Source organism: Mustela nivalis (assembly GCF_964662115.1).
Source record: "Mustela nivalis genome assembly, chromosome: 7".
Taxonomy (NCBI): Eukaryota; Metazoa; Chordata; class Mammalia; order Carnivora; family Mustelidae; genus Mustela; species Mustela nivalis.
This window is the reverse complement of record NC_139026.1, coordinates 126581793-126596102: the sequence shown is the minus strand read 5'-3', so window position 1 is coordinate 126596102 and position 14310 is coordinate 126581793. Positions and strand designations below refer to the sequence as shown.

The 14310-nt window shown below is 34.6% G+C and overlaps 1 protein-coding gene across 8 annotated transcripts in view; it reads right to left on the bottom strand.

Moving 5' to 3' along the window:
- STAM (signal transducing adaptor molecule) overlaps positions 1 to 14310 on the bottom strand; it is a 109294-nt gene that overhangs the window by 43999 nt on the left and 50985 nt on the right. For all 8 annotated transcript variants that reach the window (XM_082742034.1, XM_082742035.1, XM_082742032.1 and 5 more), the window contains 2 exons: positions 1998 to 2073; positions 1821 to 1916 (listed from right to left, as the gene is read on the bottom strand). In XM_082742034.1, coding sequence (XP_082598160.1) covers positions 1821 to 1916; positions 1998 to 2048 — 147 coding nt within the window. In that variant the 5' untranslated portion in view covers positions 2049 to 2073. The remainder of the gene's footprint in view (positions 1 to 1820; positions 1917 to 1997; positions 2074 to 14310) is intronic.

Below are 14310 nucleotides of genomic sequence, written 5' to 3'. Positions count from 1 at the left end.
AATTAGTAAGAAAAAGTACTAATTTGGCTAATGGTAAAACACAGATATACTAAATATAGAAATTACAAAGTGCTATAGACATTTTTTTTGAATCACACACTATCCCTAGTTATAGATGATACCTTAAGAAAGCAGACTTGGTTACTAGAAATAATCAAATTTTTTTTCATACTATGAAAAAGCATTAGATGATACCAGCATATATCTCATATAAAATTAAAACAGATCAAGTATGTTAATTTTGGTCAGAGGGACAAACTTTTCAGAGTATTTTGCAACTAAGTGGGCGTTATACATGAGGAAGACACAGAAGAGTAGCCTGTTTTGTTTCGGCTATTTTGCAGATCAGTAAAAAATAAGGTAGAAAGAGAAAATAAATGATACAGTTCCTTTATTCCTAATTCCTGACTTTTAAAAATATGATTGACTGTGTATTTTTTCCAAGTTAATTATCTAAGGTCTGGTTTGAGGTCCACTGTATGTATTTTTAGAAACTTCATTCCTTCAAAATAGTATCTCCCCCTCAAGTATAAAACCACTAGGTTCACTGTAAAACCTTGGGAAAATAAAGAAGTCTTTCTCTTCTATATAGCTGTTAGCTTTTTAAAATAGTTGTTCAGGGACGCCTGGGTGGCTCAGTTGGTTGAGCAGCTGCCTTCGGCTCAGGTCATGATCCCAGCGTCCTGGGATGGAGTCCCACATCGGGCTCCTTGCTCCGCAGGGAGCCTGCTTCTCCCTCTGCCTCTGCCTGCCATTCTGTCTGCCTGTGCTCGCTCTCTCCCCCTCTCTCTGATAAATAAATAAAAATCTTTAAAACAAAACAAAACAAAAAAAAAAACAAAAAAAAATAGTTGTTCATGCTACTAAATACAAGTTTGAATATCTCATCTTCAATTAAATTAAAGAAAACATATTAAATGTATACTAAAATCTCTTCATAAACAGTCATAAATTTTGACAGATATTCAGGACATTTAAAAAGTGATTATTAGTTAGTAGAAAATACCTAAATGCAACTGAATAAAGCAAAACAGGGAAAGAACACATATTCATGCTTGACAAGAAAGTACAGAAACTCTGTAAAGAATTACGTAAATAAATTTTTATCTTATTTCTGTACTGTTTTCTACTAAAACCTGGAAATAATCTTTTTTCCCAAAAACATGAGACATTTTCCCTTTTGACATCTTAAATTTGTTCTTGATTATATACTATCCCATCCTCACTCCTCCTAAGAGTCAGAAATAATTACCTTCAGAATGCACAAATTTTTACTAGGAAACCTCACATGTTACTTAGTAACTTAAATTTTTTAAATTCCTTGAATTCCATAATTGTATTCCTTATTCTACATCCAGTTAAATAAAAAGCAGCATTAAAATCCTGTCATGGTCAGGTAGTGGTCTTACTCATGTCACAATGAAAACAGTGTCATATTTCGGCAGTATTTCTGAACAGTTCTACATAAAGAAAATACCTCCACATCTACACAAATGGTTACAAAAACTGTACCTAAAATAGACCAGTATTTAATCAGAAAGAGAAACAAATATATTTTCTTATAAGATGAAAGGAATGATGATGAAAACAGGTTAAATATACTCTAAATGGTTAAAAAAAAAAATTCTCCCAAGTATACAAACTTACAGTCTCTTCAGCAAAACATCTACTTTAGTTACATCCTGGATAGACACAGCCTACGAAGGATTTTAAAAAATAGAAAGCACAAACCAGTCCTTTGTGATTTAAAATGTAAACAACCAAACAATAAAATACACAAAGAAAGCTGTTAATTCATTACAGGAAATAATGGTCCTTACCTTGTTTAATACGTTGCTTACTTCACTAGCAAAATCTCTTGAACATACTTCTAAATGAAAAATTTTGCCGCAGTTTGATACACATGCTCCTAGAAGCTAAAAGTATAAAATCACAAGTTAAAAGGGCTCAGTTTTAGCAGACAGTTTTGTGGTAAAACTTAAAATGAAATCACTTACAGTCAGAGCTTGCATAGCAACATGAGGATCTTTATGGTTCACCCTCCTCATAACAGACCGAAGACAATCTTTGGGTCTAAAAAATGAGAAATATAACAATCATTTAGTAGTACATCGAGGCTTTCCCCCCCTTAACTTAATAAGCAATAGACTACTATACAAAAGGTAGACTACAGTAGAGAAGTTAAATTTTTATTAATGACACAACTGAACTGTACACTAACAAGTTCCTTCAATTTTTTCAAATAAAATTAACAGGCTCTCTTCCTTAGCAAACACAGATTAAGCGTTTCACACTAATTCTGGATTTAAAAAACAAAAGTTCTGAAAATGAAATGACAGACCAGAACTTCCACTTCCAGTCATGACGGAATAACTAGAACCAGACTTATACTCCCATTATAAACAATGAGAAAAATGGAAAAATATATTTAAAATATATACTCAGGTCACTGGGTGGGACATTAGGCCACAGACAGTGCTGAATGATCTCTAAGAAGGAATACAATTAGATAAGCTAGACATCTGCCTCAACTTTCCACTCAGAGGTACTTTTCAGATATCAGTACAGGCTTTTTACTTCTAAGGCAGTTTCTGGATCCTGGCGCAGAGATGGTGATCCCAAGAGAATGGTAGTCTCACTGAGTTGAGGGGAAAGAAATCAGAACTCAGGAAGGCCAAGAGAGCTAGAATTTGCAAAACATAGTAGAAGGAGCTAAATGAAGAAATGGTTCTGGATACTTGCATAGGAGTCCACTTAGGTCTACTGAGGAAAAAGCCACACATGCATAGATTAAAACCTCCATAAAGCTGGACAAAAAGTGACTGCGAGCTGTATGCAGAAGAGTTCCCAAAGCTCACGCAGTCATCAGAGTTCCCATTAAAATGGAGAGTCCTTGTTAAATATCTAGAGCCTTCAGTGGATATATCAGAGTTTAGGCCTTGGTACTAAGACTGAACTATCCCAAAAGACTACTCTAAATCCATCCTATAGCAACCTAAAAACAAGTCAGAGAATTGAGCCAAATGTAACAAGTTCAGAGAGAATAAAGTCCAATGTTCTTTAACAGCAATAAAACCTGGCACTCTATATAAAATTCATAACACTACACATTCAGTCAAAAATTATTAGATACGATATGATACAAAAAGCAATTATGAGTTATTACGAGGTACTCAATATAAAATTTGTAACACTAAGCATTCAGCCAAAAATTACTAGATATAGGGGCACCTGGGTGGCTCAGTCATTAAGCGTCTGCCTTCGGCTCAGGTCATGATCCCAGCATCCTGGGATCGAGCCCTTCATCGGGCTCCCTACTCTGCAGGAAGCCTGCTTCTCCCTCTCCCACTTCCCCTCCTTGTGTTCCTCTCTTGCTGTCTCTCTCTCTGTAAAATAAATAAATAATCTTTTTTAAAAAATTACTAGATATAATAATACAAAACATAGCTAGGGAAAATTCAGTCAACTGAAAATGAAGAAATCACAGAGATGATGGAATTAGCAATCAAAGGCTCTGCAGAAGCTATTCTAAGTATACTCAAGGATATACATCAAATCAACATAATGAGGAAAGAAATGGTGTAAAAAGGATAAAGCTTAAAAAAAGATAATACTTCTAGACATGAAAAATATATATTTTAAAAAGTGGATAAAATTAATTAGATAAGAATAAAAGATCAGTGAACTTGAAGAATGCTTGAAGTACACGAATAAGTACAGAGATAAAAAAGAATAAAAAAATTTAATACAGAGCCATCACTAAATACATTTTTAAAAGAGAAATGGGAAATTTTAAAAATCCACAAAAAATATTCAATTGATATATAATAAAAGTTCAACAGAAGAAATATATCATCTAGAAAAATGGCAAATTTTAACATTTTATTCTTTTAAAGATTTTATTTATTTATTTGACAGAGAGAGATCACAAGTAGGCAGAGAGGCAGGCAGAGAGAGAGGAGGAAGCAGGCTCCCTGCTGAGCAGAGAGCCCGACGTGGGGCTCGATCCCAGGACCCTGGAATCATGACCTGAGCTGAAGGCAGAGGCCTTAACCCACTGAGCCATCCAGGCACCCCAAATTTTAACATATTAACCCAACCAAATCAACAGTTATATTAAATGCAACTGGTCTCAACACACCAAATAAGACAGATTGCTTGATGGATTAAAAAAAGCAGGACCCAGGGCACCTGGGTGGCTCAGTCAGTTAAGCGTCTGGCTCCGGCTCAGGTCACAAATCCTGGGTCCTGGGATCAATCCCTGTGTCAGGTTCCCAGCTCAGCAGGGAGTCTGCTTCTCTCTCTCCCTCTGTGTGTGCTCTGTCTCTCTCTAGCTCTCACTCTCTCACAAACAAATAAAACCTTAAAAAAAAAAAAAAAAAAAGCAGAACCCACCTAAATGCTCCCTACAAGAAACTGTTATAAAATATAAGGACCTATGTTACTTAAAAGTGAAAGGATGGAGGAAAGAAAAACATACCAAGCAAACATAAACCACAAGAAAGCTGGAGTAGTTATGTTAGTATCGGGCAAACTGCAATTCCAGAGAAGCCATATTACCAGGGATATAGAGGAAAATTACAAAATGATAAAAGAATCAATTCTCCAAGGAGACATAACAGACCAAGATGTGTAGTCTTATCTAAAAACAAAGCTCGAAAATATATGAAGCAAAACTTCATATAAAACTTCATATAAAAACTTCAAATCCACAATTTAGTTGGAGATTTCATTCCTGACTCAGAAATTGGTAAAACAACTGAATAGAAAAATGGGTGTGAGAATATGCTACTCTACAAGAGCAGACTACATATTGTCTCCAGTGCATACAGAATATTTACCAAGACAGACCATATTTTGAACCATTTAGAAAAACTTAATTTTTAAAAAAAATTGAAATGATACAAGCTATGTTGTTAGACCATGATAAAATTATACTAAAAATGAGTAATATGAAGAAAACTGGAAATTCTCCAAATTCTACATAACCACAGTTGGTCATAATACATTATCCTTTTTATATATTATTAGGTGTGATTACAGTGTTGTTGAGGATTTTTGTACCTTTGTACATAACTGGTCTGTGGTTTTCCTTTTTTGTTTTTGGTACTGACCTATTGTAGGCCTCATAAAATGAGTTACAATAAAGAAAATTCTGAGCCCAGACAGCTTCGCTAATGAATTCTACCAAATAAGTTCCGTTATGCTAAGTACAAAAATTTTCTGTACATATTCTTTAACAGGTTGAGGAAATTACCTTTAGTTCTTAAATTAATGAAAGATTTTGTTACAAATGTACACTGAATTTTTTCAAAGGAACTTTCCACATTTATTGAGATGATTATATGGGTTTTTTTCTTTAGTCTGATGAGACAGTGAATTATACTGATTTATTTTCAACTGGTGAACCAGGCTTGCATGCCTGGGATAAATTCCACTTGATTTTTCTTCAAAGAACCAGTTCTACTTTTGAATTTTCTCTATTGTTTTTTTCTCTTTTCAATTTCATTAATCTCTGCTCTTATTTTCATCATTTCTTTTCTTTTGCTTCAAGTTTGTTCTTCTTTTTTCTTAAGATAAAAACTTAGATCACCAACTTGAGACATTTCTTCTACTAATATAAGCATTTAATGATATAAATTTACCTCTATGGATTGCTGTAGCTACATCCTACAAGTGCTGATATGTTTTATTTTCACTTTCATTTCACTGAAAATACTTTCTAGTTGCTGTTGTGATTTCCTCTTAGACCCACAGGTTATTTGTCCAAAACAGAGATAAAATACAATCATAAAAAAGTAACTGAAAAGAAAAATGGAGAAAAAAGGGAAGAGATAAAAAATATTGAAAACTCCTAGCAAAATGGTAGTTTTAAATCCAACCATATCAATAATTACATTAAATGTAGTCTAAGCACTCCAATTACCAGGCAGAGGCTATCAAATTGGATAAAAAAGCAAGAACCAAGTATATGCCAGCTATAAACTATCTACAAGAAAATCTATTTTAATTACAAACAGATGAGTGGCTCAGTTGGTTAAGCATCTGCCTACAGCTCAGGTCATGATCCCAGAGTCCTGGGATCAAGTTCCTCATTGGGCTCCTTGCTCAGTGGGGAGCCTGCTTTTCCCCCTGCCTGGTGCTCCCCCTGCTTGTTCTCTCTCTTCCTCTCTCCCTGACTAATACATAAAATATTTTTTAAGTAAAAAATAAAAAAATAAACAAATACAGATAGATTAAAAGAAACAAGACAGGGAAAGATATCAACATAAAAGAAGGTCAAGTGGCTTTAACAATTTCAAACGGAAGACTAGTAGAGATAAAAAGAGACATTTCATAATTAAGAAAGGGTTACTTCTCTAAAAAAAACATAATTTTAAGTAAGAGAACTTCAAAATATATAAAAGAAACATACACACAAACACATATATATATACATATACATATACATATACATATACAGAAATGAAAGGAAAAACTGACAAGTCTAGTCTCCTAGAACTTCAACATACTCTTCTTATGTGACAGCATAAGTTAAACAAACAAGAAGTATGAATACAGAATAATTGAATACTACCACCTATCTGGGCCTTTTGAACATTCTACTCACACATGGTAGAAAACATAATTTTCAAGTGCACAGAAAATTCACCAAGATAGATCACATTCTAGACTATAAAACAAATGGTGACAAACTTAAAAATCACACAAGATATGTTTTTTGACCACAACAGAATTAAACTACAGATTAATAACAAAATGACTATAAGAAATACCCAAATGTGTGAAAATTAAACACAAATCTAACAAATTTAAATAACTCTTACATCAAATGAAATCACAGAAACGTAATTTCACTTAAGTAAACGAAAGCACACTATCAAGCAGTCTGTGTAAGAATGTTCACAATGGCTCTCTTCATAACAGCTAAAAACTGGATATAATGCAAATGTTTCTCAGTGGGTAAATGGATAGAAAAAAATTCTAATATATTCATACAATGGACTATCCCTCGGAAATAAACAGAAGTAGTGATATACATAAAAACTTGGACTTAGCTCCAAAACATATTCTATATGATACAAAATCACACACTACACAAATTTATTTCTGAAATTTTAGAAAGGAAAATTTAATCTATAATAACAAAAAGCAGATCAATAGTTGCTTAGGACAGCAGAATTTTTGGAAGTGATTAAATGCTCTCTACCGTGAGTGAAGTAATGCTTATAATATAGCATATATATTTGCTAATCTCATCAAATTATCAAACTGTATACTTAAAAGGAATGCATTATATTGGGAAGAAGTCACTTCTCAGTAAAACAGACTTATTTTTTAATACCAGGCCACGTACATGTAAACATGTGTTTCATAGGGATGCTATAAAATAGCAGTAATAGTAATAGCAAGTAACTATAACCTTTGGAACATCTATGTGTTTAGGTTCTCAAAATTTTACTTAAGGAACTCATCCAATTTTCAAAATAGTCACAATAAACTGGAGTCTTACAGTTGTTCAATTCCTTGCCCACGATACCCAAGTGGGTAGTAACTGGTACAAAAAAGATTCAAATCCAGGTGTGGCTGAGTCAATACTCTACATTCTGACCATAGAACTGCCTTGCAATGAAGTAAGACGATGGAAGCTGGGAGCTATTCATACAACACAAAGGAAGAAAGCCTCAAAATATTAATTCACCAGATTGAAATGGCATTTGTTTTATTTAATATTATAAAACATTATCAAAAGGATAAATATTGTATGATTCCATTTATATGAGGTCCCTAAAAAAGGGCAAATTCATGGAAGTTAGTCTTGACAAGTAAAAGTCACCAGTGGCAAGGAAGAAGAGGAAATGGGAAGTTATTATTTAATGCACAGTTTCTATTTGGGATGATGAGTGAGTTTTAGATATGGATAGTGAAAACATACATGAAAGAAAAACCCTTATCAACTGATATGAACTACCATGGGCCCTGAAGAAACTGGCCAGTAAGAATAATTATCCTAAAAAATGTCTTTAAGAACTGGAATACAACTACTAAACGCTGTGACTTTAAAAAGTCATTATTAATAGGGAAAAGTTAAAAAAAAAAAGGATTTCTGTTTCTAAGAATGTTTCATTGACTATTGGAAGATTTCCTCCTAAACAGCATGGAGAAAAAAGAAAAAAAAAAAACTTTTGAATTATATTTATTGGCTACCTATTGCATGCAAAGCATTCATCTCTTCTCATTCAGCTCTTTTCCTATTGATTTTGTATGATCTTAGTATTATCTGAGGGTCAGGTGAGGGTCACCTGGCTGGCTCAGTCATTTAAGCCTCCAACTCTTGATCTCAGCTCAGGTCTTGATCTCCAGGTCATGAGTTCAAGCCCCTCATTGGGCTCCACACTGGGTATGGAGCCTATTTAAAAGAAAAAAAATATCTGACAGCAATATTATTAAACTGAAGAATTAATATACTATAATACTATTATTTAAATTTTGCCTTTTTTATAGTGGGACTTATTTTAGGAGCCAGAATCTGTGACCTCATGCTGATTTTCGCAGTTGTGAAAACCATGCCAACACATAAAAACACAAAATTCTAATTCCAAGCGCCAGTACAGGTGCAATCTTAAAGGGATTATGTGAATGCTAAAATTAAAACCATTAAAAATAATGATCCATAGACGATTCAGCTCAGTAAATGAACCTAACAAAAAGTAATCCTTCATAGCTGCTTAAACTAAATTTCTGACATATTTTTTATAATCCCATTTTCATTTTTTTAAAGAAAGAACTCCAAACTCAGAAGACTTTTGGAAAGGGATGTGAGGAAAGAGCACTGAAATGCAACCTTTACTTTTTATTTTATATATTTCTATACAGCTTGAAATGTTTTACCACAGCCAATTTTAAAAACCAAGGCAATGATACCTCTGGCACCAAAATAAACTTGGCTATCGCATCATAAAAAGAATAATGTCATTAAAAACTACTTAGAATGCTTATAAGTGCTGAGGAATATAGTGAGTAAAACACAAAAGTAAAAGTGAAATAATATATACATACTTGATTATTAAATCTTACAATTTAATTAAAGATTATGGCTAAAATACTATTTTTTAAAAGGAGAGTTGCATTTTTTTTTAGATTTTATTTATTTGACAGAGAGAGATTACAAGTAAGCAGAAAGAGGGAGAGGGAGAAGCAGGCTCCCCACTGAGCAAGGAGCCCGATGTGGGGCTCGTGGGACCGTGAGACCCTGACCTGAGCCGAAGGCAGAGGCTTTAACCCACTGAGCCACCCAGGTGCCCCAAGAGTTGTATTTTTTTTAAATATAAACCTATGGTTAATATAAAAGTAAATACAAAAATATTCATGTAAACAGAATGTATACATATATGTATTGAATATGTTTCCTAGCTCTGGTACAAGCAAGCTTATGTGGTACCCATACCTCAGCTTCTTTTTACCAGTGAATTTAAACTAAGTATACTAAGGCTATTATCCTTTCAATGAAGAATTCAAGTTGACTGTAGAGACTGTATAATTTATCAACTATACAAGTACCTTTTTGAGAATGCTAACTGGGCATAATTGAAAAACAGGAGGCATAAAGTGAGATTATCCAAGACAAACTATATGTTTAGTCACAGGGCCAAAACACTGTCCATTCACAAAAATCAGCTTTTTATGCATATATCTGAGACAGGTAGTTCAGAAAAGGGGCGAGAAAAAAGAGGCAGCAAATAATTCTCTAAGTATCTAAGACTACAGCATTCTTATAGACTCGTGGATAAGCCTAAATGGCCTAAAGGGAAGAAGCAATGAGCATTAATTTATAAGGAAAATGTTTTTAGCATTCCCAGACCCCAAACATAACCTCCCTTGGGCTTTTCTGATACCTTAGGATACATCTTGCTAATGGATGCACCAAGTCAGTCAAGATAAAGCAGATGCTCACAGACACAGTTCAAAGTTATGGCAACTTGATGCTGAGAATCTGAGTGCAGCTCCCCAAGGTGAGCTGGGCGGCGCTACTCTTGTTGCTCCAGGTGTATGCTATCTCTAAAATAGCTCAAGGAAAAACTGAATGCCACTGTAAATGTGAAGATTCCCTTCAAATTTCTTTTAGTTAGGGTAAACAGGTACAAGTGGAGGTCCTTCAGTAAGAGTGAAGAGGCATGAACAGAGGATACCTGTACTTTCATGTGGCTGTGGCTTCTAATGATTTTTTTTTCTCAAATCACTGACTGGCCAAGAAACAGACTCTTCAGGAATGTACAGAGTTGCCTTAACATATATCAGGTCTGATGAACTAAAGCATCAAAGTCAATTTCATCATTCACAAATACTGTTCCAATACACCTTAATGAAGTACCTTGGGCCTCAAAGAAAGCTGAGCTTTAAGAGGGGCATCTTTTCTATTGAATCCTCTTTACTCTACTTGTCTCCCATCATACCACTATCAGTCATTTGGTTTCCATGTGAAGTTACAACTACTAAAATTAAGCTACTTCATGCTCAAAGGTAAATGAAAATTAAGGCATGAACGCTCCTTAACCTTCAGATACAATTATCATGCTACCGTGCTTTCTTTTGCAATTCAAAAATTTTTTCAGTAAGTCTGCAGAAGTTGAAGCTCTTAAGGCAATTCTGGAAAGGATATAGTCTTTAAATGAGTTTCATCAATAGTCACTCCTTTGATCTAACAATAACTTAATAAAACTTTTCATTCTTGCTCATTCATCTTATTAGAAAAGTACCCAGAAAGCAAGATCCCTCTACATATTGTGCCTCATGTTTAGATCAGTGCCAAAGAATCCCAACCCTTATGATCAATCCACTTTGGTCACCAAAACTGTCACACTGAATTACTGTCTCCATGTAAATTACAATGACGCTGTGAAAAAAAAAATTTATCAGGTAGCAAATAGCTCAGCTGATAATGCTTTAACTAATGTTATGCCATCATCTTCACTTTGGCTTTTATGAATTTTCATAAGCTAAGTTTTACCACATCATGCACATAAAACAAAAGCATGAAAGGTCACCATGAAACTAAGTCTTTATGACTATCCAAACAGTATTCACATGTTAGCTGTTCTTATTTACAAATATCTACAAATGGGTAGAACTCTCTCATCACAGAATAACAATTTTCTAGGCAAAAAGTCATAAACACATGTTAGATGAAAATAGCAGAGGATCCTTACATCATATTTTGGCATTCAATCTCTTAAAGACTGTGTATCTCAAGTATCAAAACTGGAATTTACTATTTTGTTTACTAAAATTCGCTATTTTGTTCCAATGATATATGCATTGTTTTGTTATCAAGGTCAAAGTTCTCATTCAATACTTAGAGAGCAGGGCTCTGTGGGATATTATATATTCCAAAGATAACCACAATAATAACTCCCTTTCCACATGCTCTTCTACGAAGTGAACTTGCCACTTCCCATCAAGAGGTAAAGTTTAATAACCCTCCTCTTAAATGTGGACTGACTCCAGTGACTTGCCTGACCCACAGAATGTAGCACAAGTGGTATTCCGAGATGAGCAGTTCATAAAAAGCATGTAGAATAAACCTCCATTTCCTAGAATGCTCCCTCTAGGATCCCAGCTACTGTTCTGTAAGAAACTCAAGCCATGTGTATAGGCCTTGGTAAATGTTTCAACTGAGAGCTCTTGCTGAGAGCCCAGCTGACTGCCAGACATCAGCTGCCAACCAGATTGAGCATCCATCCCAATCAGGCCTTCAGATATTCCAGTCCCAGCCATTAGGTGACTACAAGTTCACGAGAGACCCCAAGCAAGAAGTACCAGACTGTTAACCGAAAGAACCGTGAAGATCATAATAAATGCTCCTTTAAGCCACTAAGTTATAGGCTGGTTATGTAGCAATAGATAACTAGAATCACCTCTAGCAAAGTGTGCTGACAGCTGTTCAAACACTATTAACTTGTATAATTTAAAATTGGGTTTTCTTTTCATCTTTCCTTTTAAATAAAATTTTAATAAAATTGCCTTAACTGTTTATCTCCCCATCTTGAGGGTTTCTGAAGACAGGATCCAGGGCTACATTGTTCATCCTTGGCTCCCTACTCCCTGCACATAAAACGTTTTCAATTAGCAATAACTGCGCCTCTGATAAACCTCATTGGCTACGATACTGCCACTGCACAAAGCTGATAAAACGTTTTCATTGTGAATGTTGCCTACAATAATGCCTTCAACATAGCTGATGCTGAGCTAAATATGGAAAACACTACTTTTCACTGTTGTACAATACTTAGTATTTAGAATAAGTGAATAATCCTCCTTACAAAACTCTATTACCAACTCCTATATGTCTTCCACTGAGTTAGTTTTCTATGAGAAAAATGTACATGCTTTCATAAAATCTTGTCTTACAAAAGGATTACAACAGGATTACAATAAGGGAAAAATTCAGATTATCTAATGCTGGGAAGAGCACAGGATGTAAGAGACTGATGATGGTAATAAAATTAAGTATTTTGTAAAAACACATGCTAACGGCAAAATCTGCATGTGCATTAGGAAAAATCTACCAGTGAGTCCCATCACCCACCTCTGTAAAGGGTAGTCTCTCTAAAAACCTTCTCAAAACTCCATTTTTGTATTTAAAAAAATTTTAAGACATATCCTCTCTTTTCTTTATCTTGAGATATGCAAACAAAAGACCAGGGTCAGGGACAAGAACAGGGAAAGGGAAATTATTTTTCATCTTTCCCAGTTTTCCAACTACAAAATAACTTTGCTGCTCTAAACTTACCATGTGAAAAATAAGCATAGCACAAATCTCACCACTGTAAAATATCAGGGAATAGTACAATTTCCTGGGGTGTGTTTCCAAAGTCTGGGCAGTGGCAAAAATTGCAGTTAATCAATTTCTCTTTATTAGGGAGTTACCTATTAGAAAACATACTGCATCATCTCTCAAATAAGCTCAACATAGGCAACTTTTCCTCAATTATTAAACCAAAACTGTTATTTTTTTTTTTAAGATTTTATTTATTTGTCAGAGAGAGAGTGAGCGAGAGTGAGCACAGGCAGACAGACTGGCAGGCAGAGTCAGAGGGAGAAGTAGGCTCCCTGCGGAGCAAGGAGCCCAATGTGGGACTCGATCCCAGGATGCAGGGATCATGACCTGAGCTGAAGGCAACTGCTTAACCAACTGAGCCACCCAGGCATCCCCAAAACTGTTACTTTAAGCACCCATCGAAGAAAAAGGCTTTCAGGCACTTGGGTGGCTCAGTCGTTAAGTGTCTGCCTTAGGCTCAGGTTATGATCCCAGGGTCCAGGAACTGAGCCCCACATCGGGCTCCCTGCTGGGCGGGAAGACTGCTTCTCCCACTCCCCCTGCTTGTATTCCCTCTCTTGCTGACTCTGTCAAATAAATAAAAAAATATATAAAATAAAATAGCTTTCATACAGGCCATGTTGTTTAAAAAAAAATGCATACACTGAGTGAATCACTTAGTGCAGTAAGATATTCATACTCTAAGAGAAATGAAAACTAAAATGGTGAGATAGCACATAACTCACTAAATGATATCTCACTAAATAGACAACATTTAGGAAAACACAAGTCTTTAGGACAAGTCTTTAGTAAAAATACCATTTGAGGGGGCTACAAAGAATACAGTTAAATTCAGTAAGATAAACATGCATATGATGCAGCTCAAATCTATAGTCAGAAAGATCACAGAAAAGTAAAACTAATTTTGCATTCCTGCAACTCTCTTTTCAAAAAATAATAAAATTTCAAATCTCCTTAAATAGCCTCAAGTAAATATCCAAAATTGTTATTCATAAATGTCTACCTACTTTCAAGTATGTTGCTGTATAGTTATGTCAGATAAAAGCTCAACATTAGTCTCCCAGCTAGTGGGACTCTCTGAAAAGATCTTTCCATTTATACATACGGAAAAAGCCAAAAACATGAAATGATTCTGCAGTATAAAAGAGTCAAGATTTGTGACATCTTGTGCTTTATAAAATTTTGTTAAAAACTTTCATTTCAAATAGGTCTCACTTCTCTATTTCTCCTTTGAAAAATATTTTTGTATCATAAAAATATTAAGTTAAACTGTGATAAGCTTTTACATCCTTAGGTAAATCATTACCACTAAAATGGCAGTTAATTTGAATTCTAACTACTGTATCTACTACTAAATCAATGATCTTAGATCAAATAACTTCAAAATGAGGATACCACTTTCTTCATTATCCCCCTCATGGAACCTGACAAAAAAAATAAGTAGGACATTTTCCTTAAACTATTGCAAATAT